Below are 26,139 nucleotides of genomic sequence, written 5' to 3'. Positions count from 1 at the left end.
GGTTCTGGCATAGCCTGTCCTGAATGTGCCTGGCCTGTTTGGGGAGGTGAGAATCATAGAATGGTTTGGGTTGGAAGGGACCTCAAAGATCATCTAGTTCCAACCCCCCTGCCTTGGGCAGGGACACCCTCCACTAGACCAGGCTGCCTGGTCTTAAACACTTCCAGGGATGAGGCCTCCACAAGCTCTCTGGGCAACCTGTTCCAGTGCCTCACCACCCTCACAGTAAAGAATTTCTTCCTTATATCTAATCTAAATCTAATCTCCTTCAGCTCAAGGCCATTACCCCCTGTCCTGTCACTACATTCCCTCATAAACAGTCCCTCACCATCTTTCCTGTAGGCCCCTTCAGGTACTGGTAAGCCGCAATTAGATCTCCCCGGAGCTGCCTTTTCTCCAGGCTGAACAATCCCAACTCTCTCAGCCTGTCCTCATAGGAGAGGTGCTCCAGCCCTCTGATCAGCTTTGTGGCCCTCCTCTGGACTCTGTCCAACAGCTCCATGTCTCTCCTGTACTGGGGCCCCCAGACCTGGATATAGTACTCCAGGTGGGGTCTCACAAGAGCAGAGTAGAGGGGCAGGATCACCTCCCTCACACTTCTTTTGATGCAGCCCAGGACGTGGTTGGCTTTCTGGGCTGCAAGCGCACAATGCCGGCTCATGTTGAGCTTCTCATCAATCAATACCCCCAAGTCCTTCTCCTCAGGGCTGCTTTCAATCCATTCCTCGCCAAGCCTATAGTCATGCTTGGGATTGCCCTGACCCACGTGCAGGACCTTGCACTTGGCCTTGTTGAACTTCATGCGGTTCGCACGGGCCCACCTCTCCAGCCTGTCAAGGTCCCTCTGGATGGCATCCCTTCCCTCCAGCTTGTCGACCACACCACACAGCTTGGGGTTGTCAGCAAACTTGCTGAGGGTGCACTCGATCCCACTGTCCATGTCGCTGACAAAGATGTTGAGCAGTGCTGGTCCCAGTACTGACCCCTGAGGAACACCACTCGTCACCGTTCTCCACTTGGACATTGAGCTGTTGATCACAACTCTTTGAGTGCGGCCATCCAGCCAATTCCTTATCCACCAAGTGGTCCATCCATCGAATCCATGTCTCTCCAATTTAGACACAAGGATGTTGTGCGGGACAGTGTCAAATGCCTTGCACAAGTCCAGGTAGATGATGTCAGCTGCCCTTCCTGTGTCCACCAACACTGTAACCCCATCAGAAAAGGCCACCAAGTTTGTCAGGCATTATTTGCCCCTAGTGAAGCCACGTTGGCTGTCACCAATCACCTCCTTATCTTCCATGTGCCTGAGCATAGTCTCCAGGAAGGTCTGCTCCAGCATCTTGCCAGGCACGGAGGTGAGACTGACCGGCCTGTAGTTCCCTGGGTCTTCCTTTTTACCCTTCTTAAAAATGAGGGTTATGTTCCCCCTCTTCCAGTTGGCAGGAACTTTGCCAGACCGGCCTGTAGTTCCCTGGGTCTTCCTTTTTACCCTTCTTAAAAATGAGGGTTATGTTCCCCCTCTTCCAGTTGGCAGGAACTTTGCCAGACTATCACAGCTGCCCTGGGTGAACTCATCAGCCTGGGTTCTGTCACCTCAGCCACCTCTGCTTCGCTCTGCGGTGAGAAAACATCAGCACTGTGCACCTTTATGTCCCCTCCCTTCCTCCAGGGCCTCTCTAATAGCACAGAGCAAAGCTCTTGCAGAACTTAGTAATTGCATATTCCCGCTGTAGTAAATAATAGAAAGCACAACAGTATCACAAATCGGTGGAAGAACGAAGCACACTCCTCTTTAGCAGTTCATGTTCTTGGAGATCTTCTGCAGTGCTTTTGGTTCCCTGCCTCCATTGTGTTCCCCACTTACTGCAGATGTCCTTCCTTCTATGTGTTCATGTGTCTTTAATTCTGTGTGAGCTCCTTGCTGCGGTAGGCTGTAAAACTCAAGAATAATGTATCTGCCAGATATTTTAAAGACTCTATTTCTTAGCTAATAATGAGTCTTCTAAGCAGCTTTTTCTAATTAACTACTTCTTTTAGTATTCCTAATGCTTTGGGCTAAGACGTCCTTATTAATTTGAGGTCAGACTGATCTTGGATCACTTGCTGTCCTCACTCTGCTCTCTTCTTTCCCTTCTTCAGTCCTGCTGTTCCTCAAGAAGTGCCTGCAGATCTCCTAGCAATTCTGAAGCTTACTGTATAGCTTTAAGTTTTCATAGTAATCTCTCTAGATTGTTCTCATCACTCTCAGTGTTTGAGAGGAGGTTTTCTTCAACAATTTCTGTCCATTTTAAAGCTTGTAATCATTCTGTTGCTGTGGAAATTACTGTGATAACGCAGGTTTAGTGTTCATGACTTCACTGCTGCATTAGATAGGAAGAAAAAGGAGCTGTTGCATAGGAGAAAGCCCTGAATTAAGCAAGTTGTATACATTTCACATGTATGTCAGGGAACATAACACACAATAAGGAATTAGGGTTGTTCAGACTGCTAGGATTTTCTCTATCTTCTCAGGAAAAAACCTAAGTCTAAATATTAAAAAGGAGGAGGAAAAAAAAGCCCAGCGTCTGATCCAGAGACTGCGGTTTGGAGCAGCAGTTCCAGTCTGTTGCCTTTCAGGATATCCGTCTTCCATCTTAGGTGACAGGCTTTGTCATTTCCATTTGGAAACAGGACTTTGGAAACTCTTATCCTTCCTTATCAGAAAGAGAGAAGGATGCAGACAGAAGCCCTTATATAGCTATAGAGTGAAGGCTAAAGGAATTTCTGACCGGAGGTACCTGTGGGTAGCTCTCCTGTTGGGGAAGAGAGCACTGGATTTGTGTATATTTGTTTATCAGTTTTTTTTCTTTTGATCAATTTTCACAGTAGTCTCTGTTCTAGAATTATGGATGTCTACAAGGAATTACATAGATTTGATACTTCTGTTGTTTTCTTTTCCTCCTCCTTGATTGATTAGTATTTAATATTCCAGAGCTCCTTGGTTCCTTCTTATATGTGATTATTATAGAAAAGGCTAAACTTCCGTGTTACTGAAATTGCTAACCACAATGTTCAGCTTGTCTTGTTTCCTTGCTTTTTCTTTAATGCACGGCCCATTATTCTTAACCGCATCTGTTGTTCAGCATTCTTTGCTAGGCAATTCAGAGTGGGAAACATCAACAGCACAGCTTTGAATCTAAGTGTATTCTTCCTGCACATTTTGAAAATAAATAAAAACTTATATTGCTTCTTGCCTTCACATTTGTGAATACATGTACAGTTTGTAAATACATCAATACATATGTGTTCCTTCTTTGATTAATGTGGCTGCCTTTCATGTGTACAGGATTTCACAAGTTGCTTGGTGGTCAAGGCAGGGTTTCTAAGGAGGCATTCTGTACATGCACACCAGAGTGTATGGACACTGTTTTTCAATACATGTTGTTTTCTTTGACTACTAAATGCAAAACTGGGAACAAGTCCAGAATCTTTAATAGCTAGAATTTATTTCATGCTGATCCCCTCTAAATTGGCATCCTCCATTGCCAAGTTCTAAAGTGAGGGCTGCGATGATGATGAATTTCTATAATGGGGTTTTGTTCAGGGCTGCCTCATATTTATATTTGCTGTACTGTAGGATTCAGATAGAAGGTCTCTGCTTAGGGCCCAATATCTTTCTGACTGAAATGCCCTCAGGACAGAGGTGCTGATATTTTTGTATTAGATCCTGACATCCTTTTACAATTTTACATTGTTACAGTATGTTTCTCAGTGTACTCAGTTGTGTCATTTCACTGTTGAAATTCACAACAGAGATTTTGTTACTTGTTCTTTTTGGCGTTACATCTTGCTGGCTCAAGGCTTAAGCCAAAATAAGTCTTAAAATCCTGATGCATGGCAGTGAGATAACAAATCTGTATTGCCAGTGCTGTTCTGTAGGAACTAATGTATTGTTTCTAAATAAATATGAAGAGGAGATCATGGTCTCTTCTGGGCGGCACATGAAGAAATGAGTTGCATGTGGAGTGTGAGCGTCTTGCTTGCTAGCAGCTGAATTCCCCTGACATAAAAAGGAAGTTTGCAAAATATCTTCTGCTACCTTGGGGAATGGAGTAAGCTGAGTTAGGGGACTTCATGCAAGAACAACAGAATTTCCAAAGATGAGGGCGAGAATGAGAAAAAGGGTAGAGTGGGAGAGAAGAGAGGGAGGTAGGTACTCATTTAGGAGAACGAGGCAACTGTAAAAAATCCAAGGAGTGGCTTGGTGGAGGCATTGGACTGTTGCTGGGTCTTTTCAACACAGCATTGCATTTAAGTCATAGTTATTAAAGAAAGACAACAGCTGCTACTTGAGAGCGTGAAGCAGAGGAACTATTGGAGGGACAGAAAAATAGTCATAGATATGGAAGAATGCTTTCCAGAGGGACTGTCTTGCACAAGCCACTCCACTTTATGTAACAGAAGCCTGGTGACACAATGCATGGTTTAGTTGTAGGAGTGCCCCGGAGTGGACAAATATTTTACATCTGGAAGCATTTAAGCAATTAGTTTCTGGAAAAATGGCAAATTACTCAAGAAAAATGTAGTCCATTCTATTAGCTTCTGACTGCACGTCTACAAGATGCATGATTCTCCTCACTGCCTGGACCAGCACTTCTTTGCTGCTTACACCCACGAGTTTTATGCGGGGACAGGTAATATGGCAGTGTCAGGGCTGACAGCAGCTATCACTGGGTGCAGTGGCATTTCACGCCCTTGGCAAAAGGGCCAGTGAACTGGGAGGCAGGGGGAAGTGTTCCTCTCTCACTCACTGCTAGCACTCTGCATCCCACCTGGTTGTCCTGTGCTTTGAGGACAAGGACCTGACCCTGTGGGACTTCACCACCTTGGTTAGACACCACCAGGGAAGTCCTATGCCTGCTGGGATAGTCTCTCCCACTGGGGTTCAAAATCTCCGACTGTAACACAGCCCGCTCCGTTGCCCACTTTTTTCTGGGCTTCCATCACAGCAGATTTCCTTTCTTCCTTTGCTACAGAGAGAGAGAGAAGTGTTTTGGGGAAGGGGTGAAGGAGCACAGCCCACTTCTAGCCTTTCCCTCTCCCCGCTGCTGGTGGAGGAGGCTGGCTGGAGCAGAGGCACAGCAAGGCAGGGACCTTACAGAGAGTTACGATGCTATGCCATCCGCGACTAATACGTGATGTTTGACAGCACGTGCATTTAGAATTATGATGCTACTGTGAGATTGACACATTGCCCATCGAAGGGAATATTGCCTGCCCTGGTGATGGGCTGCCCAGCTGCATGTGCATCTTAGGTGGAATATAGATGCCTCCACAGCTGGAGTTAGCAGTAGGGCAGTAATTCAGGACCTGGTCTGGCCTGTGGCAGAGTCTGCAGCGTCTCTAAAGAGTGACTGCCCAAAATGGAGAAGTGCAGGCCAGGACAAGAGGTCATACCTTCCACCAGAGTGTCAGAGGTTAGCATTGAGCCCCGTGTCTTTTTGGTCGTTGGTGTGCTAGCATGTTCTAATTGCTGCCTCCTGCGGAAGCTTTTTGGACGATAATTGCTGTGGTTGTTTGTCATTACAGAAGTAACGCTGAAGGTCCATGTAAGCGATGCCAGCACACATCAGCCAGTAACTGAAGCCTTCATTGAGATTTTTACCAACCAGATCTCCATTGCATCTGGAACCTCAGGAGCAGATGGCACTGCCTTCCTCAAGTTTCAGTATAAGTTGGGCAATCAGCTGATAGTGACTGCTAGTAAACATGCATATGTGCCAAATTCTGCACCATGGAAACCTGTAAGATTGCCTGGTAAGAGATCTTTATTTTTGTTCTGAGGTAAGATTTTGCATCTAAAGGAAGTTACACAGTTTTGTATGATGTGTTTTAATGCTTGCGATCCTGGGTGGGAGGAAGAACATCTGTGCATTTCAAAAAAAAAGCAAGATTTCTTCCTCAGTTAAATTGTGGCATCAGGGCTGTGTGGGGATTTGCTTTCCTTCTGGCTGTCCTTGACACAGTGCTATGTCAGTTTTCAAACAACCGTTGGTGCTCTTACAGCTCCACAGAAAATACAAATCTATTCCAGATCTTTTTCTTTATGGGAACTCTGTTTCCAAATGCTTTGTTTCAGCAGCTGTGAGGTACTCATTCGTTTCTCTCCCAAGGTGCAGCAACAACTGTTGCACCATAGGCTGTAGTGTACAAAAAAAGTCCTGGCCTTTCGTTTCTTGGCCATGTCCATGGGACAATTTTAATACACAGTTATGTTATCCAGATGTAAGGATTTTTTTCTAACTTAGTATGGTTTGTTTCTTCCCGCAGGCAAAGAAATATAACAATAATATTTACATGTTAGTTTTTATCAGAATGCATCAAAATTTTATGGGAAGTAGGAGATACTACATCAGTTGTACAGGAGGGGAAACTGAGTCATGCAGACTATTAGTGTACTGCTAGACAGAACAGATAGAGGGTGGCTTTCAGACACTGAGATGTAAGATCTAGATAAAGGTCACATCCCCAGTTTTCACCTGCCTTTCCTCTAATCCCCAGCCAAAATTAGGGTCCAAGTAGTTTGAGAATGGTCCCAGGCTTGTATTATACCCAAATCACACCTAAATATCACTTCAGATTTGATAATTAGCCCAGTCCAAAGCCATGTCAGGCTTTAAGTGCACTGATATTTAAATAGTATAAATGATCACAGGGCAGTGTTCAATCCCATGCATTGGCTCCATTTTTATTTATTAATATCAACATAGCCAGAGGGACTATGTGGCTTGCCGCAAGGTCAAGCAGCAAATGTATTTTTCAGATGGGGAAAGGAACTTGAATCTCTTCAAACCCAGAATTATGCTTTAGGCATTTCAACATGCTGTTTACTTATCTGCATTTGCTTGCTTCAGATAAGATAGACTGAGTTCCACATTTCCTCTACTGTATTGTGTCACGTTTTCCAGCTACTTAATGGAGCTATAGCAAAGACTAAGCCAGGCTCTTAGATGCACAGTGAAAGGATAAGAAGCAACTGAAATGAGTTGTAGCAAGGAGACTTTCAAATAAATAAAGAGCAACAATTCTTTACAGCAGCAGTTGTTAAAGATTGGAACAGGTTGCCCAGAAAGGTTGTGAAATCTCCATCCTTACAGATACTCAAAACTCAACTGGACACCCCCCTGCTTGTTTGAAGCAGGTGACCTCCAGAGGTTCCTTCCAACCATAATCGTTCTGTGGCTCTGTTTAGAAATTTCCCTCATGTTTTTTTCTGTCTAAATAAGGTGAAGTGCAGCTTCCACGGCATACTTCATGTACTTCTTTAAGACTCAATCATACATGATTAAAACGAGCAATAACCTTTTCTTGCCTGAACCTTTTCTTGCCTTGCGTCTCATATCTTTCTGACTCATACTGTAGATCTTTTGAATCCAACCTAGTTTTCCATGGCCTGGAGTTTGTTTGGTTAGGGTTTTTGCTTGTTGCTTTTTCTTAAATAATGATTTTGAGGGAAGGGAATTAAACATGGCATTATTGTTTTGGTAAGTCATTGAAGTTTAAAGAGCAGTAATTGTATACAGTTTCCACAAAATCTTTCTTTCCACGGCTGAAATGTGAGCTTAACTCAGAAAATAGATTCCTTTCACCTCTGATCTTCCCCCACTGAAGCTGGCAGGTAGTTTGCCATTGATTTAATTGGGAGTAGAATCCTTTCTTTTGCTTTCTGTACCTCGAACTTAATCCTTTCTTTGATTAAAGAAACAACAAGTTACAACTTGATACACCCCATGTAGATTTAATAAGGTTGTTCTTTGCATTACTCCTTCAAAGGGACATGACATAAAAGTTCAGGCCCAAGATACTTAGACTGCTATTTTTTGTATTGACTAAGATGCCTATAGTCTTTAAAAAAGCTTTCCAAGAACTGTTCATATTTAAATGTCCTGTATTTAAATGAATATCATGCTTGTAACCAGCACAGTGTGGAAGTTTTCAAAACCATGGGAGTGGTGGTGGTGGTGTTGTCGTTATTTTTAATCTGGGTTGAATGATGGGGAACAGGCAGCATATTTAAATCTTGATTCTGCAGCGGGCACACGCATACCGTGGGATCCTCGTTTCCCAAAAATGCTTTTTTAACAGTACTAGTAGTTGTCACCCCACAGAGCAGACACACCGTTCTGAGCAGCGTTCCACCCACGGCAGTGGTTTGAGCTAACATGCCATCCTGCATGCTGTGGTAAATGAACTGTGGACACATTTACTTCAAATGTGGAAATGCTAACCATGAGGAGGGAATAGGTTTGAGAGATGTAGGGTGGTAATTAGTTTAAAGTGCTGTAAGAGGACTTTGCTGAAGAATCAGGATTCCTCCATCACAGTCAATATGCATTAGTTATAATCTTATGCTGAAAAGCTGTGCAGCCACTGAACTCGTGATGTTTTAGTGATAACTTTAAGGAGTAAGCATTGAGGGATTTCTGTTCTCATAGTTTGGCAGAAATGAACTTTTCTTATATTAGCCAAAATAATTACTAGCTCTTTACCTCTTAAGCAAGAGGACTCTTTATTTACACAGTGATAAATGGTAGGAGGAAAAGATGAAGATCTCTTTTTCCATTAAACTATTTATCAGCAGAGCCATAACTTCACTTATTAACAGTTCATTAATTTAACATCACTTGAGTTGTTGACGTGTTCATGATGGAAGATGTGCTCATCTATCTGCTCTTAGCTATGCATAGATTTTTTTCTTTGTAAATAATTTGGAAGAAAAAAAAATTGTGACTGGTAGTCCATATTTAAGAGGACTTTTTTTGAGCAATGTGTGTGACGAAGAGAGAAGTTGCTGAGGCAGCACAGTTCAGGTTAGCTGGTAGGGTCAGTCAAAGCAAACTGGGGTATCCACTGTGGTGAAATGCAATTCTAAGAGCAGAGGATGCTTGTGGTGTTTCTGGGAGAGGAGAGCTCATCTGGAAAGCAGTGACTCTGCAGAAAACATATGAGTCATGGTACATGAATGGATGAAAATGACCTCCCACAGCAGCACTGCAAGAATGCAGAATAATCTGATCCTTAGCTGTAAAATAAGGTAAAGACTGAGAAGGTGGAGTATAGTATTTCAGAACTTGTGCTTGGTGTGGACACTCAGGGAAATGTGTGTCCAGTTCTGGATCCACACTTCAAGAAAAATGTTTGAAACTGCAGGGCTATCACAGGAGTGGTTAAAAGATTAGAAAATAGGGCTTACGGGGAAAGACTTGGAAGTGCTTAATTTATTTTGTTTACCAGAGAGAAAGTTCATGGGGTAATTTGATCATAGTCCATCAGTGCCCGCATAGAGAACAGGAAACAGGTAAGAGAGAATTCTTCTGTCTAGTGGACTTGTATAAAAAGAAGATCAAATGGCTGGAAGTCTAACCTCAATAAATTTTGATAGGTAAAAAGGCACATAGTTTAACTGCCCTCATAATTATTTACTAGAACATTGATGTTGTGGTGTGTTCTTCACCACTGGACACCTTTAAAAGAAAACTGGATAGTTTTTCTACAACACATTTTCTAGTTTAAGCACAGCTATTGAATCTGAAGCAGTAATTACTTAAGGGAAGGCTGAAGTTACACAGGAATAAGACTGGATCATCACTGTCATTCTTCTGGCCTTACAAACTATGACTTTTTGCCTTTGTCACGCTGAGAAAAGATTGTACAGAAAAGCCCAAGGGAAGTTTAGAGGTTGTATGCATTATAGTCTGGCATATATGGAAGAAGAAGTTGGCATGGTTTATTGTGTCTAAATTATATTAGCTTTCTTCATACAAATTAAGTTATTGGAGTAAAGACAAATTTTGTAATTGTGTGGCCTTAGTGCTACTTACACTAGGCTTTCTTACCTGTGTTGCTTGGTGTGTAGATCTGTTTCATATGTAGAGCATTGGAAAGAAAGTTCTCAGCTGTACTTGCAATAACACGATTTTTTTTTTTTTGATGGTCATATATGTTGTTAAGACCATCTTTCAGATGGTGGTTCTTATCAGTGTGTTTCTCCTAGTTTCTTCTCCCTTCTCCTGTCTTTCTCCCAAACACTAAAATTTCTGATCTTCAAAAAGATAATATATTTCTTAAAACAGAAATAGTGTACAGTATCCCTATTTGTAGCTAACATCTATATGGTCTCTTGGATTAAGTAATACATACTAATTTAGAGAAAATTTTCAAAGTTCCAGAAAATCAGAAGCCCTTATGCTGTTTTTCTATTAATTGGTTCTGGAAATGTCTTCCTCAGCCTGTGGTCACTTCAGAATGGGATGAGTACTTTCCAGGTGCAAATGTGGGATGCTACTGCCCAGTTACCAAAACTTACTGGTCTGCATTAATCTCCTCCTCTCCTGCTATCTTTGAAAGCCATACATCGACTGCAGGCAGGTCTACTTCTTACTGTTTTCTTGCGTGCAGGAGTCAGGTGTGCTCGGTGGCTTAATGCCAGACATATTTCTGGTCTTCTGGGTCTGAAGAACTTGGCATGAAATTATATCATGTTCTTCGCTCTCCAAAGATATGTTTGCATACAGACGCAGCACCCTACGGAATGTCAATACCCAGTGGCAAAGGAGGTCCTTGCGTGCCGATTTCTTGCAGCAAATACCGTGTATCTGTCCCCTTTCGCACCACTGGTAGAGTGACAGTAGTTCTGCTATATATAGCACTGTTGTCGTGTAGGTGGTGACTCAGTAAGGACATGCTGTATTTTAAAGCAAATTATTCAGATTTATTCATCATGCTTTGCCTTTCTGTATGACTTTTTATGTAAGCATCTCAAAGTATTTAAAAGTTACGTTGCATTAATATCTTCCTGAGGTAAGAAGTATAGAAAAATAATTCAGACTGAGTTAGTGTTTCACTCCTCTTTATGCAATGACAAGTCTTTCTGTGGAGCTGGGAATTACAACCCAAAACCCTGCTTTATTACACTGCACTCTTCTGTACTTTGAGGTACTCTGCATGATTTGCAAGAGTTAAAGCGTAGATGATGTTTAGTTCAATAATAATTACCCTGGCAATTTAATTATTTGGTTTAGAAAATGCACATGGTTTCTGTCATATATAAAATATGATTTTAATAGTTTGGGTGGCCTACTTTTGCAAAAATGTAGAAGGAAGTAAGCGCTGTTGTTGATGGGTTATGTTTATAAGAATTCAAATATATCCCACTTAAACCATTTCTCTCCCACAGTGTTCTCCTCACTGAGTCTCGGCCTTCTTCCTGAGCGCTCAGCTACTCTGATGGTCTATGATGATGTAGTCCAGATTGTCTCAGGATTTCAAGGTACGCTGGGTTTTGGAAGTCGGAATTGAAATTTGAGTGACACTAAACAAAAAGCCTGACGCCCGATACTTTCTGAACTCTGTCCCGTGGGTGAGACTGGTATTTCGTGGGGAATTCGTCTGAGTTCCCTGAGGAATGCTTTTCTGTGGGATGGTTTTACCAAATTCATTAATAGCTAAATTCATCCTTAACTGCTGTGACTAGGGAATTCAACTTACTTGGCAATAAACAAGTTTGGACTTTAGTGTGCCATTTGGGAGCTAGAGATTAAATTTCTTTGGCTATCTGTTGGATGTTTTTTCATCTAGCCTCATTTAACCATCCTTGCAGTAAACATTTTCTGATGTTCTCATTGTCTAAGATTTTTCTCTGTTTTTATTTTGTTTCTTGCTTCCTGCTGTGAATGCCTTAGAAATTTAGGGCATAGAAAAAATGAAAATTTCTCACATCTGCGTTGTTGTATACCCTATATAAACTTGCTTTTCTTAAGTACTTCCTGTGGACCCTTTGACAGACTGCCTGCAAACCCACATACTACAGGATGAAACCCATTGTATGAGAAGAATAAAGTTTGAGTCACCTTTTTGTAAGGCCAAACACAGAAGTTAAAGCAACTGTAGTATCACCCAGATGAACATTGTGTTTTCTGAATCGCACAGTAAAGAACAAAATGTTCATCTGACATAGGGATCTGGGCTAACTTAGCCCAATTGATGTGATAGCTGAGGTAAGTCTGTTAACAAAAGAACAGAAGTTTTTAAAAATACCTTGATGAGCCAAAACAAGGGGACATCCTCCCTGTGAGCACTCTCATTGTGCCTAAACTGTGTCTTATTCACATGTATTATGATTACCATAATTTTAAACTCTACCAGATAGTTAATAAACAGGGGAATACTACCTTCGATAATATTCCAAGATAACCCTTGTTTTATCTGAGGGAATATAATACAATGATGTCTTCCTGACATCTTTTTTTTTTTACGGTTAGAAACCATCCAGACACAATAGGCTTTTCATTAATGATAGCACTAGATATGACTGGAGCTGAAAAGGCACTAAACAAATTAGGTAGTTGATGGAATGCTCAGAAGGAGCTGGAGAGCAGCACAGCCACTGTATGTATATTCTGCAATTGGAGAGCTGACATTATCTAATGGGGTAAATTAGATGGACGGTGAACTGCGTTAAACCACAAGGGATTCCATTAAGCAAAACATGAAACATTGTTTACCAAAAGTATTCTACTAGCATGGTGTATTAAATACTGTTATTCTTATGCAAATGTGCTATCATTACACAATTAACTTAAAAAGAATGATCTTTTCATGTTTACAGCTTCCTTTCTTCAAAAAAGGGGGGTGTTAAAGGGCTAGAGGGACTTATTTAACAAGCAAGTGAGGCTCATAAATATTTTCCACATAATCTTATTCCCTTCAGTGAATTAATCCAGGCTGTTCCCAATATATTTAAATTAGAATAATATAACTGATTCTGCTGGTATAGCAGAGAAGGAGGATAAAGGAAGAAAATGGTACCCGGAGTATTCTAGGAGTTGGAATTTGAACTCTCAGTCTCGCCCAGTAAAAACTATTTTATGGGACCAGCCTACACTCCTTTTCTTGGGAATTCTCTTGTGATGAAACCTAAATGAAAGACAGCCTAGACATTGTACCAGCGTTTGAATGGAGCCTCTCTAGTCTTGATCCAAAATCCTTGTGACCTAGTTTTTCTCTGTTACTTCTCCAATTTATTTCCCAGTAACTTCGAGCCGCTTCAAAAGAGCTGATCAGGAGTTACCTCAGTGCAAAAACAAGAGCAAAATAGAACTCATTATACCAGGAACAGACTGGGAACACTGGTGTTTGAAGCACCAAAAGGAAGGAAAGGCCTGTCTAGTACAATAAGTTACCAGTTGCTTTTGAATAATTAATCAAGCAAGAGACTTACTATGCAATTGAGAAGTTTGAGCTGATGCAGCCAGCTTCATTTCCACGATGGCATTACAGTCTGCTGCTGTGCTCTGTCAGTAATTGCGAGGGATGGAGCTTGCCAGCCACAGGGTCATTTAAGTTATTTAATACCAGCACAGTGACGAGCTGAACTACAGTGTTTAGTGAATAGGAGCTGTACGGGTACCCTCTATCTGCTTCAGACGTGACTTCACGTAGATTGAAGCTCAAATACTGGGGTGGTGCCACATATCATGCATCCAGCATGGTAGGAGATGCCTTACAGGGACTCCTTGAGATGGTTATATCTTCAGGTGTGCATTGGCAAACTGGAACTGACAGCATTTGAATCATGGCTGGTGTGTTGACAAGAGGATGTTTAAAGAAGATAAGATCAGTGCTCCGAAGTCCTTTACCTCATGGCACTCACCAGATGGAGAGAGCTCACATGCCAATTTTATACTTGAATGTGTTTGGGGTTTGTCTGAGTTTTATAAGTTAAAACTAGGTATCTTCAGTAACAGAAGCACTAATAATAATCTATTCCCAGTGACAAGTGTTGACTTGTTGAAAATACTCTTAAGAGCCTGGTCAGCACGTCTTTTTCTCCATTTTACCACTTCCAATTCCCTCACTAAGTCTATTTCCAAATACAAGCCCAAAAATGTTCTGTGACCTTGGTTAAGGAGTACATTGGATTATCTTCCAAGCAAGGTGGTGAGAGAAGGTAAAAGTGTTGATAGCTGCCTCCCTTATGAGCTTTTCTCTGGTAGCTCCTGATCATCTGCTCCTTTGAAGTGTCTTGCTGGGTTTGGGGAGACCCAACTGAGGAGCCAAGGGGAGAGTCAGGCTGAGTGGCAGGTTTCGGGTGAATATCCACATCAAGGATTTTATTAATCTAGAGTGTGAATTAACTACTCTGCACCAGGGGTTTTTTTAATATATATATGCACTATCTACACAGAAAGCGATTTCTTCTGCCTTAAGACTTTTATCCGAGTTCATCGCTGCACAGGTTTCCTCCCAGGTTTGGGGCGCGGCCATAGGAACGCTTTGCGTTGCCTGTAGGATTCAAGAAACCAAGGTTGGCTTTCTGAGTCTTCCCTAAGTTAAAATTTGGCAGCTCATGGCTCTCCCAGTGCTACAAACCCACCATTTTTTTAATCGAAAACCCCAGAGCCTCCCCATAAACTACTGTGTTACAGACTCAACAACAGTTACTTTGTTTTTAATGCTTAATTAGTTTAGCTCTTCAGCAATAGAATACCCAGTCTTGGCAACTTTAGTAATTCATCGTTGCCAGAAACTTAGCAGAAAATCTTACTATTTTACATTGAACTGCTAGTGATAATCCTAATGCTGGTTTCTTTGTTGTGTTTGGGGTTTTTTTGTTTTGTTACTGTGGATGCTTATCCCTATGGACCATAGGAGCCCGCTCAGCAATGCAGTCAGAGATTCCCCAGTGCTTGAGCAGATCTGTCCCTGAGGTACAGCAAACTACTACGGTATTGCAGAGCACCCGGGAGATAAGTCTTCCCTGAGTTCATTGCTGTCGATTTATTTGGTCTTTCATGTTGTTTTCCATTTAAGCCTAGAAATTGGGTAAGGGAGATTTCTTCCCGTTTCACATGGGTGTTGTTTAATGACTGTCTTAAACACTTAGGGGTGCTGCCAGTCTTGAAAGCCTACTGTAAATACTTAAATGTGTCAGAAATTAAAAAAGAAAAGTGGTTTTATAGCTTTTCCTTGCAGAATTAGCAAAGAAATGATGACTAAACGATGATCAGCTCTTTGGAGATACTTGCCCGCCTACATGGCAATTTTTGTTAGCCAATACAAAGTTTGTTCTGTGGAATTTTATGTTTTCTCATAGCTAGAGCTCCTGCTAGAATATAATGCAAGAAAAGATTCCAGTCTCCTGGTTAATGACATTGGCAGTTATAAAGCTTAGGAGTTGTGAGTCAAGCTCTTTAATGTTTCTTGCAGTGAAGTTACATGTAACCTGAAAGTGCTGCCAGAGACTAATAGGGAAAAAGAAGCAAAAATGTTTTGAGTTGACATCTTTGAACCGCATAGTCAAATGTGAATTAAGAAAAAAACCTACTTGCCTCTTGATTTTGTGCTGTGTGGGGACTGTTCTGTGGGTATTCAAAATGAGCTCTGGAGAATACAATAGCTTTTGATTTAAAAATTAATTTGCATGTTGTACACACAAGCTTGCAGATGGAGCCTTACTGCGTGTTGCTAAATGGTATTAATGGTGAGCATCCATTGAAAAAGATTACTGACTTTATAAACTGGGATTTAAATCAGATGTGAAATGCCATAGTACATGAAACAGTCTTAAATCATGTTGCAGCAAAGACCCTTTGATTAACACCTAGTGATCTTGAAAAAAATGCTGAAACTGTACAAAACAGAGGAAAAGAGAGAAATCTCATATGCCAAGTAATCTGGTTCTGTTTAGATGTGGTTTTTGTGTGGGAAAATATGGAAACTTTTTTCACCCAAGCTTCATCAAGTGAATCTTTTTATCCAGTGATTTAAATAAAAAGTGACTATTATCTCAGTACTAGAGATAGTTAATGTGGCTAAAGCTTTGTAAAAATTAAATACAGAAATTACACAAGTTAATTTGGACTACAGGTAGAATTGTCTCTTTGAAAATCAATTTAAAAAGTAAAAAATACATTTATCTTGGCTGTTTCAGGAGAAACAAAATTTAAACAAATATTGTGAACTGGATGCCTTTCTAAGCTCTCCCTCTAAACTCAGTTTTAGGTTCTGTTATGTTCATTAAAATAAGCATGTGATGAAATTGGAGATGATCCAGGGAAATAACCTAGTAAGGAAAACTTCTGACATTAGGTGCCTTTACAATTTTGCTCTGTGATACTTGTGGAAAGATAATGGCAACTGCAAAATAAATGTGAAAACGTTGGTTTTCCTCCTCTTTCATAATAGCCTTCCGATGTCTCTGTCCTTCTCAAGCTATTGCAATTTGTAATGAAAAAAACCCTGTAAATGTGCTTGCATAAATGCGAACACACACTCTGCCTGTCTTGGATACAAAGTCACTTTTAATTTTTTTAGGTGCACGGACTCAGCCACAAGTTCACTTTCAGAGAAGATCTGTGAAATTACCAGAGAACACTAGCTACAGTGATTTGACAGCATATCTGACTGCAGCCAGTTCACCCTGGGAAGTGGACAGTTTTCCTTATTTGCAGGGATTAGATGGAAATGGAACAGGTAACCCACTGCTTCGGTTTTGCTCTGGTTTCATATTGGTCCAGGGATCAAGTTTTGACCATATCATTTTATCCATTCCTCATTCCAGCAAACATTCTTTAAAATTTGGGTGACATTGTAGATTCAACTGCCCTACCAAAATGCTGTTCCAATAAGCAAGAGATCAAGGTCTGCTATCCCTTAAGTGGGGCCACTGAATAGCAAAGATGAAGACTCCTTGGCCCTGGGAGATTGGAAGAGTTTGTTATTACACTTGTAGTTTAGAGCTGAGTCTCCAAATGTGTCGCACATGCACATACAAGAATGGAAATTAATGTGAAGGGACAAAAGAAAATTTAACTCGCCAATGCCATAGAATTCTTGGTTGGGTTTTTTTTCTAAAAATAGATAAAAATGCCTATATATCAAGGATATTTAATACTCTCTTGTTTCAGCTAAGAGTTGATTCAATGGCTTTGTTAATACTTTTGAATCTAGCTTCAGCCAAAAATGTGCAAATTGATCTAGCATCAACGGGAAAACAATGAAAATTCATAGTAGAAACACAACCACTGTTAAATTCAAAGCTGTAATACATTTTTATGACTACAACTGCCTGTTACTCTTCTTCCACTTCTCATTTAGTCTTGATTGAAATAATTGGTGTTGTGTAGGTTAGAGAAAAATAGAAGAATTGGGCACAAAGTCTTCACATTCTTAAAATGCTGGTGTGGAAAGGAGTATAATGTTTTCTGTCTGTCCGTATTGGGTTAGATAGCAAGCAGTGGACTTGCAGTGCAGCAAGAGAGATTCAGACTAGTGATTAGGAAAATGTTATGGTAAGGATAGGTTAGGCTGTAGAATCAATTGCTTGAGGGTGTTGGACAGAGCTAGACTGGCACCTGTGAGGATGGCATAGGCATAGCTGAGCCTGCTTTGAAGCTGCCTAAATAATCCCTTGAGATCCTTTCCTGCTGTTTCTCAGGATGCATTTACTTGTGATATGTTGATCTAGGCCACTTTTACACACATGACCCAGCATTCAATGGTATGTACTGAGCTTGCTAGCTTTTTCTTAAAAAAAGGCAAAATGGACTTCCCCTTCCTTTTTTGTACAAATCTGAGTATCTCCTTTTCTATTACAATTAGAAATGTGTCTGCTACCTTACTCCAGTCCTTCTGTCTGCTCCAGTGAGCATATCTCATCCTATCTCAATCTGTCTCTCTGTCATTTCCCTATTCTCATCTTCAACCTTTGGCTTTCTCTGGCTCTGCATACTCAAACATGATCAAATATCTCTTTTTCTTTTTTAAAACAAAGGAATGCACTTGATCTCACTCATCTGTCTACTTCCTCATCTTCTTTCTTTTTATCTTTAAACCCACTGAACAAACTGCTGACAATGTGTGTGGGATTCTTCTCTCCTAAATCTTTCCTTAGTGCTCTGCAACCCAACATCCCACCCTTGCATTTATTTAGTGAAAACAGGTCTTGCCAAGATTTCAGATGACCGCCTCTAATGGGAACTGCACATCCAGGACCTCATCTTTCTCCTGTTTCACCTCCTAGCTTCCTACCAAACAGATGAATGCACCCTTGGTTTTTTCAGTCTTCTGTATGCTTGCACGACAGGAACTTTTCTACTTGAGCATGAGTGCCCTGGATTTGACTTTTATTAGCCCTCACGTAAAAGTATGTCATAAAAGACCAAAATGACCAGCAAAGAAATGGCGTTTAAGGGAATGAAGAGCCTTGTTTTCTGAATACTGTAGTATTCAGTATGGTATAATACAGACTACAAATACAATATATTTGTATATGCACTATAGTATAGATAAAATGTCCTTTGTTTTCAGTAGAAGTTTCTCCTGATGTGGAAACATGAAACTTTAAAATCCTAAACTAGGATTGACTTCCTCTTCTTCATCTCCAGGCGAGTTGGTGAAGATTTAACCTGAAAAACTTTTGAAGGAATAAAAAATGAGATCACTACCTGCTGGTGATTTTTTAATATTTCTGTTCTCAAGAGAAAAAGAAAAATATGTACAAATTTTAGAATTAAAAAAAAAAATTAGCATTAATTTGCATGGGAAATTTTGGAGTATTCCTGAACACTGCCCCTTTTCCCCTCTCCCACCTTTCCTTCCCCAGTTACTCCTCTGTTCTTTCACAGTTTATTTACATGTCTTTAGAGTTTGGAGAGGTCCTCCCATTTCTTTCAGCCAGCTCTGTTCTCTAGCTAGTATTTATTCGGAGTGACTTTACAGTTGTTTTAACTAAAACTTATTCTCTCTGAGTTCGACAGTTTTCATGAAAAAATAACTGAGTTTTGAAGTAGTAATATGGAACGGTGAAAATTCATTGCACGAATCAGCGTGTTCCAAACATAAAAATTCAAAGAATTTAGGCTGCACATAGTGACGAGCCTGTATAGTGTTACCTTATTGTTTGTATTAACCACCAGTTGGAGAGCAGGAGGATGGATTCACAACATCTTGTCCTTTTAACCAAACTAAACAAAAGTTTCCATCATCTCTAGTAATGGATCAAGCTGGCTAATAACCATTACTCCTGCTGGTTTTGTAGGCTGTTTGTTTCTTTATAAAGAGACAAGACTAAGTCACAGTGGATTTTCCTCTGATTATTTTTAGAGCTCTTTACAGGTCACCAGATGTCAAAAATGACAAGAAATAAATGAAAGCTGACATTTATTGAAGTCTATTCCCATTTAATCTGTGCATGTGCTTATCAGTTTTATAGCATGTGAGAGTTTCATAAGCATTGATTTTAATTTACCTTCACAACAGAGAAGAGAACAATTTATCTTTTTAATGAGCATTTACGTACTGTGCAAGGTGGCAGACTGAAGGGTTATTTCTTCTTGTCAGAGGTCAGAGGAATTTCAGAAATTTCTTCATCTTCTAATATAAGCTGTTCAGCCCAGTACACAGCGAAGTGTCAGTGCATCTTAAGTAAAAAAAAAATAAAAATATATATTAAACAGTGTTTTACCATCAGAATGCTTTCTCTGGAGTTGAAAACTCTTTTTTACAGATATCAGGCAGATATGCTTTATCAAGACAGTAATGAAAGAAAAATTCAAAACTTTCAATATCTAAAAATAAGTAAAATATAAAACATAATTTAATCTTAGATATTAATCTAAATGTTTCTAAAATCTGAAGTTATACCTTTTGTCATTGGGAATTTGTGTATGCCAGAACGTGGTCAGTTTATGATACTTAGCAACAGGAATTTATTTCTCTGATACCAGCCTGAGAAACTTAGTGGCCCAAGTCCAGTGACCTGGGGACAACCATCAATCTGACAGAATTTATAGGTGTGTGGCAGGAGCAGTGGATTGAACAATCAGGAATAAAGGAACAATTTTTTTTCCCCACTAATTCCCTCCTCTATCTCTCTCTTTCATATTCTAAGGCTGTAAGGGGGTGATATTGTGCACCATTGGAGCCTGTAATATACAAATGCTTGGGTAGGCTGGCAACTTTCCCTGCACCCTAGCTGAATTTCCAAACCTTATTTTTTTCTGGTTTTTTCTGTCAGCTTTGTGGCTCTCTTATATGGCTATCTTCAGAGTGCCTGTTGTTTTCTCAGCACCTTAATCCCTCTGGAAGATATGCCTCTGCCCCTCCGGTCACAGTAGATCAAAGCAACGTGTATGTCCCTTGCCTGTCAGCTGTGCAGCAGTGACGCTCGCCTTGAAACCTGGGGGAAACGTGTGTCAGAATAGATGCTATAGTAAATAAGCCACATGCAAATTTAATTCTGGTTATGTTCCATGTCTTCAGTTTGGCGTCTTTTGCAAAATCCAAAGAATTTAAAATTCTGAGGAGTTTAGTCTTTTTTTCCTTCCCTTTGCCGCTTCCCCTCTCCTTCCCTTTTCCTGGTGATGTCTTAACTTTGGTGAGCTGATACTTAGACACATCGAATTTAATAAAGGCCATTCCTTGAGACTTACTCGCTGTTAGGAGAAATCATAAAGGTCTTAATGCTTTCCCACTGTTCCCTCTAATGTACTCATCCTACTGAACACTGTCGCTGAGATACTGCATATTCCTGAGGGTTGTGGCATACCCAGCATACCGCTGCTGGGCGCCGGTGTGCTGTTACAGGCAGTTTATGCTGATGTAAGGCACCAGGATTTACAGCAGGAGGGGCAGCACCCCCTCTTTGCCAGCCAGGCACCCCTGTTCCTTCTCTCAGATTAGCCCTGCAGCAGGATGAGCCGCTGCACAGCCCCCGGAGCCAGCAGCAGGGTGGCCCAAGCCCTTTGCAAACCTGGAAGCTCCATCTCTTCGGATTTAAACTACTACCACTATTCCTTTGAACTCTGGATCTCCTTGGTTTTAAACCTCAAGCTTCCCCCCCCCCCCCGAACACATATATATATCTGTGGTATTTTTTCCTGTTGATTCATTTGGTTTATGGTTGAAGGGTTGTAATGCTTTTTTAAATCATGTTGTGATGAAGTAACGTCCATTGGCATGGAGTTTAAACATAAAGGATAATTCTTATCTTACATAGATAAGAAGATAACACTGTGTATCCTAATAATCCACTTAGCTTGGTTTATTTCGATGAAGGCCCTAAGGAAATACATCCTGGCATTCTTAAACATATGACCGATCATCCTTGCAGTGTCATTGCATGTTTGGGTGTTTGTTAGTTATACTGTCGGCATGTGAGGATATAATAGAGGCTTGTGAGATACTATTTTTTGGCCATGATTATGGCTGTGTTACTCATACATATTTATTTAAGATGAAATAAGATGAGAAAATATATGCAGGAGATTTTTGCATTGTAGTTTTCTTGTCTTCAGAATTTTTCAAAATTAAGTGAAAAATACAGAAGCATATACATCTGTCTTGTGAATTTCATAAGGCAGAGAGGAAAGGATTACTACTACTACCCCTTGAGAAATATGTTGGTACAGTACTGCGGTGTTGAACCACGTGGGAATTCTGGGAAATTCTGTAGTCACAATGTTCGTTCATTCTCTCGGTAGGAAACAGCACTAGGTATGACCTCACCCCTGTCACTGCAGTCAGTGTTCATCTCCTCAACAGCGATGGGACTCCAATCCCCGTGAATGGCCCCATCTATGTAACAGTGCCTCTGCCAACAAACAGCAACTTGAAGCACAATGCAAATGTTCCAGCATGGAGGTTTGACCAAAAATTTGGTAGGTAACATCTAATTGTGATTCCCTAGATGACTTCATTTGTCTGAAACTAATGTCTCACTGCATTTATTATGGTAGTATATTACGGTCTTCATTGGAGTGTACAGAAATCTGTTGTCTGTCTAAAAGGAGAGAAGACTGAGGTTTTTTGATCAAGTATTATATAGTGTATATACAAATATACTTAAGTAGCATTATGTGCCACTTCTAGGCAAACTTTTTTTGTAAATGTAACATTTTGCAATTATTAAATAAAAAAAAATATCTTGAGAGAACTTGATTTCACCCAGAGACTGAGAAGCAGAGAGACATATTTGCCGCAGCACTGAATTGGAAGTCTGGAGAAATGGAAACTAGCCTTATCATTGCCAGCAGCCAGCTATCTGACCTTTGGTCCATCTCTTGTCTCTAGCTCAGTTTCCTGCCTGTCAGATAGGAAACATAATACTGACTTCTTTTGTAAATCACTTTGAGATTGACTAATACTATCAAGAAGGAAAGTACATGTAAACGATTTTTTTTTTTTTTTTTTTTAAAAGGGAGCAAGCAAAATTCATCAAATATTTTGAAAGGACAGAATGACTAATCAGCATAAGCTGTAAAATGTACTCAGTTTTTTACATTGTAGGATAATGTTTGCTATTGTGAACAGGAATTTTTCCAGAAATATGTGGTTTAGGTTCTCTATTTTTGTTTTGGTTTGTTTTTTCATTGCTAGCTGGTATACCGTGCTGGCCTTCTTTACACCTTCAAAGTGTAAAGGATTAAGGGGTGCGTAAGTCTTGTCCTGGTGATTCCCCTTCAGTTATTGCACTGTGCTTTCTGAAGTACGTCCCAGATGGTTGTTAAGAAAAAGAAGTGAAAAAAAGAAGAACGGAAAGTGAGAGAGGTAGAGGCTGTGAGGAAGAGGAAGAAAAAGGAGCCAGAAATGTGGATCTGTATAGACAGTCAGTGGGATTTTGTACCTGCAAGGCAAATGTTTTGAGCCAGTTTATGATCACATCCAGAAGTAGAACAACGAGCGTGAAACCACTGCGTTGGAGGAAGGGAGGGGAGGAGGGAAGAGAGGGGTGAAGGGGGAAATAACGTTTTTGCTTCCTTCCTGCCTCTGCTGAAAAAGGTGATGTATTTTCAAACAGCATGCCTGATAAATCTTTTGTCAGGAGTAGGCTGTATTAGAGAGTAAAGCAGTAGGATTTAATGAATTAATTTGAACGTGATACAAAATTGAATAGTAGAAAAAGAGTGTAATGAATGGATTTGGGGTTTCCCTTAACTGTAGAAACATCACATTTTCTTGTGGTGCCCTGGCAGTAAGTTTTGCTACGTTCTTCCTGAAACTGATTTTAATTTGTGATTTTAGAAACTATTTTGTTTTCCCTTGTTCAAAAAAAGACGGGGAAGACTGACTCACATTTACTTTCTCCACAAGAAGCGGTCCATCCCCAACCCTTCCTGTCAGCTGTGTTATAGCCCGCCTCATTGCTAGTTACTCACTGCTAGTATATAACGGTTCTGATTTTTATTATGGAGCTTTCTCATTTATTGCTGATGTTCCATGCCCCTGCAGCAGGGCTACAAAAGCTCTCTTTCACTATGGAATATGATTTTAACTGTTGCATATAAAGAGCTAGTTACCCTATTGTGTGCAGCATATATTAGTACGGATCAATACGAGTTAGTCAATTTAGCGCTGCAGGCTTGAGGCTCCCAATCTTGAGACAAGTTCAACCTCGTTTGCTTCATGACAAACTGCTGGAGCACTTGTGTTATTGGGAGGGGAAGGCATGAGGGCCACTGAACAAAATGCGTCTTTGTCAGGCCTCTTAGCTTCACAAAGCCACAGAGAGGAAGGTATTGAAGACGTTATGCTTAGGCTCCAACTCACACTTCAGCTGAAGTAAGCATCTTTCCTTACAACCAAAGATGTTGAACAAAGATGCATTTAAGCCCTGACTGCAGCATGCCAGTTCTAGCAGAATTTTGGCCACATCCCAACCAATTTAAATTAGAGTAGCCTAATTTAATAAGTAGAGCAGCCACTCTATCTTGTGCAGGCTACATTAACACCCTAAGGGCTGTCAAACTAGTGCAAACACGGTGGTGCCCTGACATTCCCCATCCCTGTTGTGCTTGGACTGTGAAGGGAGGAGGATGGATGATGACTGGGATGGCCCTACGCTGGAGAAATCCATAACTGGCAGATAAGTTGTCGTAACCCATTTGCATTGCCAGATCTGTGACTTGTCAGGATAGATCGTCTAACCTCATTATTCTGATTTTGTCTTTCATTTCGGGAGCTGGGTTTTTTTCAGTGCTAGTTATGTTGCGGTCTCTCCTTAATAGATTTTTAGTGGCTTAAATTTTCACACTTGTATCTCAAAATTGAGTAAATGCCAGAGAAGGAAAACTATGACTGTATTACCAGGCAATAATGCAGCACTCCTCTCTAGTGTATTAGCAGTACAGTGGGTGCTTGTTTGTGCAAGCCATTGTTTTTGTTTAGAATCCATGTGGTTGTCATCATTACTGCATGAAGTAAAATTTCTGCTCTAAAAAGCAGAAGTACTTTTCACTTCTAGAGGAGGGAGTGGAGAAGGGACAGAAATACTAGAAATATGTTTTAATCCTTAGAATCTCATACATTTTGCTGAGCTTATGATGTACTAATATAAACCCCGTGGCATCTGATTGGAAGTGCAGAGATTTTCATCGTTTCTACACAAATTATGCATATTTGCATATTACGGCAGCCAAAAATAATTAATGGCTTTTGAGAATGTTTACCATAAACAATCTGTATTTTCATTACCACAGTTTCTGTCCTTGAGAGAGAAGAGGGGAGAGAAGGGGGAGAAGCAGCATAGTCTACGTAAGGCTGAGAGTGGCTCCATTGACACTGATGAAACAGCCAGCCAGAAGAAGCAGGCTGACATCAAAATAAGACAATCTGCTGCATCTGTTTTACACTGTTCCAAATGAAATTTTTTTCATTACAAAACAAACTTAGTGCCTTGCGTGCACAGCAAGCAAATTAAAGCAGTAATACTTTTTTGAATAATTAATAAAATGAAGAGCGACTATCTATGCCCTGGGGAAGTTTTAGGATAAACGAATACATCCAACCTTATTCTTGTGTTGGAGATGCGCTCCACCACCTTTCTCTGCAGCATTTCTTAATGGTGGACTAGATGATCTCCAGGAGTCCCTTCCAACCCCTACCATTCTATGATTCTGTTGGTAATAATAGGCACAGATGCATTGATGTTATGGAGACGTAGACACTAAAATGCGATTTAATCATTCCACACTGTTGATACACCCGTATCTCTTGTATTTCACACAACTGTGGGAGAGTGATTTTATTTCATAGTACACACTTAAAGGTTTGAACATAAGAGATACAGATTCTCATTTTTATTATCAGGATTGTTCAGTGTGGTTTTCTGGGTTGTTGGGAGTTTTTTTCCCAAGCACTGTCTTGTTTTTCTCGAAATCTGAAGGGGCTGAAAAAAAAAAAATTTTTTTTTTTTTTTTTTTTGCTTTATCCGCAAGCAGATGGTTGGGATCATGACTTCCTCTCTATATTTCCCTTGATGTCAGTAGGATTTACAGCAATATAATTAATCTCTCTATTCTTGGACACCAAACTTCTGTCCAAGACTTCTTCCTAGCCTTATCCTCTTCAGTTAGAGATGAAAACTACAGATCCCAGTAGAAATGAAACTTTGTACCTCCTGCATCATTTCCAGCTCCCACCAGCTGGACTGAGTAACACAGCACTTGCTCAGCTGTATTCTCCTCAGCCCCCATTTGGAAGGTTTATGCTTTATGTTAAGGTGTCTGTTTTTCATTGGATTCAGTGAGCAAAACTGTAAGACCAGTGTTCTCCATTTTAAGTCCTCAGTTTCATCCCACGTGGTATGGAGGCATGATGCTGCACCTAGACCTCTATATCCACATCTAGAGCTGTATGAAAGACTTTAAAATATTACCAAGTATTCCAGAGTGTAGAATATGGAATGAGATTTATTCTTCAGTGACAATATCGCTGCATCTGCTAATTTATTAATCCCACCAAATAACAGGAAAATATTTTCAACACTGTTTTCAACCTTGTGTGGCAAAGGACTCTGGAGCGAAGGGGTTAAATCTCCACCCTTTTGTTCCTCCTCCTTAAAATGTGTTGTTTCTTGTGTACTATGTGTAAATGAAGTTCAGAATAATGTTTCCCTGTTCTTCCTCCTCCCCGAACACTTGGTGTACATCTTTGACGTGACCTCGTTGTCTTTAAATTACTAGCTTCTTCACAGAGGAGGATGTTTCCCCAGTGCCTGAAATCCAACCATGTATTAATGTAAAGTGATGGCAGAAAATGGAGAAGAGTATCCTGGGAAGCTCTTTTTATAGCTTTATAAAGCACAATACTTTATGTACT

General features: G+C 40.4%; 1 protein-coding gene across 5 annotated transcripts in view; it reads left to right on the top strand.

Annotated features, from left to right (window-relative positions):
* The window catches only part of FAM171A1 (family with sequence similarity 171 member A1), a 92,016-nt gene that overhangs the window by 49,018 nt on the left and 16,859 nt on the right, over positions 1-26,139 (top strand). For 2 of the 5 annotated variants that reach the window (XM_075746260.1, XM_075746261.1), the window contains exons 2-5: positions 5,572-5,799; positions 11,219-11,311; positions 16,357-16,515; positions 21,525-21,701. In XM_075746260.1, coding sequence (XP_075602375.1) covers positions 5,572-5,799; positions 11,219-11,311; positions 16,357-16,515; positions 21,525-21,701 — 657 coding nt within the window. Of the gene's footprint in view, positions 1-5,571; positions 5,827-11,218; positions 11,312-16,356; positions 16,516-21,524; positions 21,702-26,139 lie in introns of those variants that run through there. The other 3 variants (XM_075746264.1, XM_075746262.1, XM_075746263.1) reach the window with 3 other exon arrangements.

This window comes from Balearica regulorum, chromosome 2, assembly GCF_011004875.1.
Source record: "Balearica regulorum gibbericeps isolate bBalReg1 chromosome 2, bBalReg1.pri, whole genome shotgun sequence".
Classification (NCBI taxonomy): domain Eukaryota; kingdom Metazoa; phylum Chordata; class Aves; order Gruiformes; family Gruidae; genus Balearica; species Balearica regulorum.
Note: the sequence above shows the minus strand (reverse complement) of the source record. Positions and strands in the feature narration are given on the sequence as shown.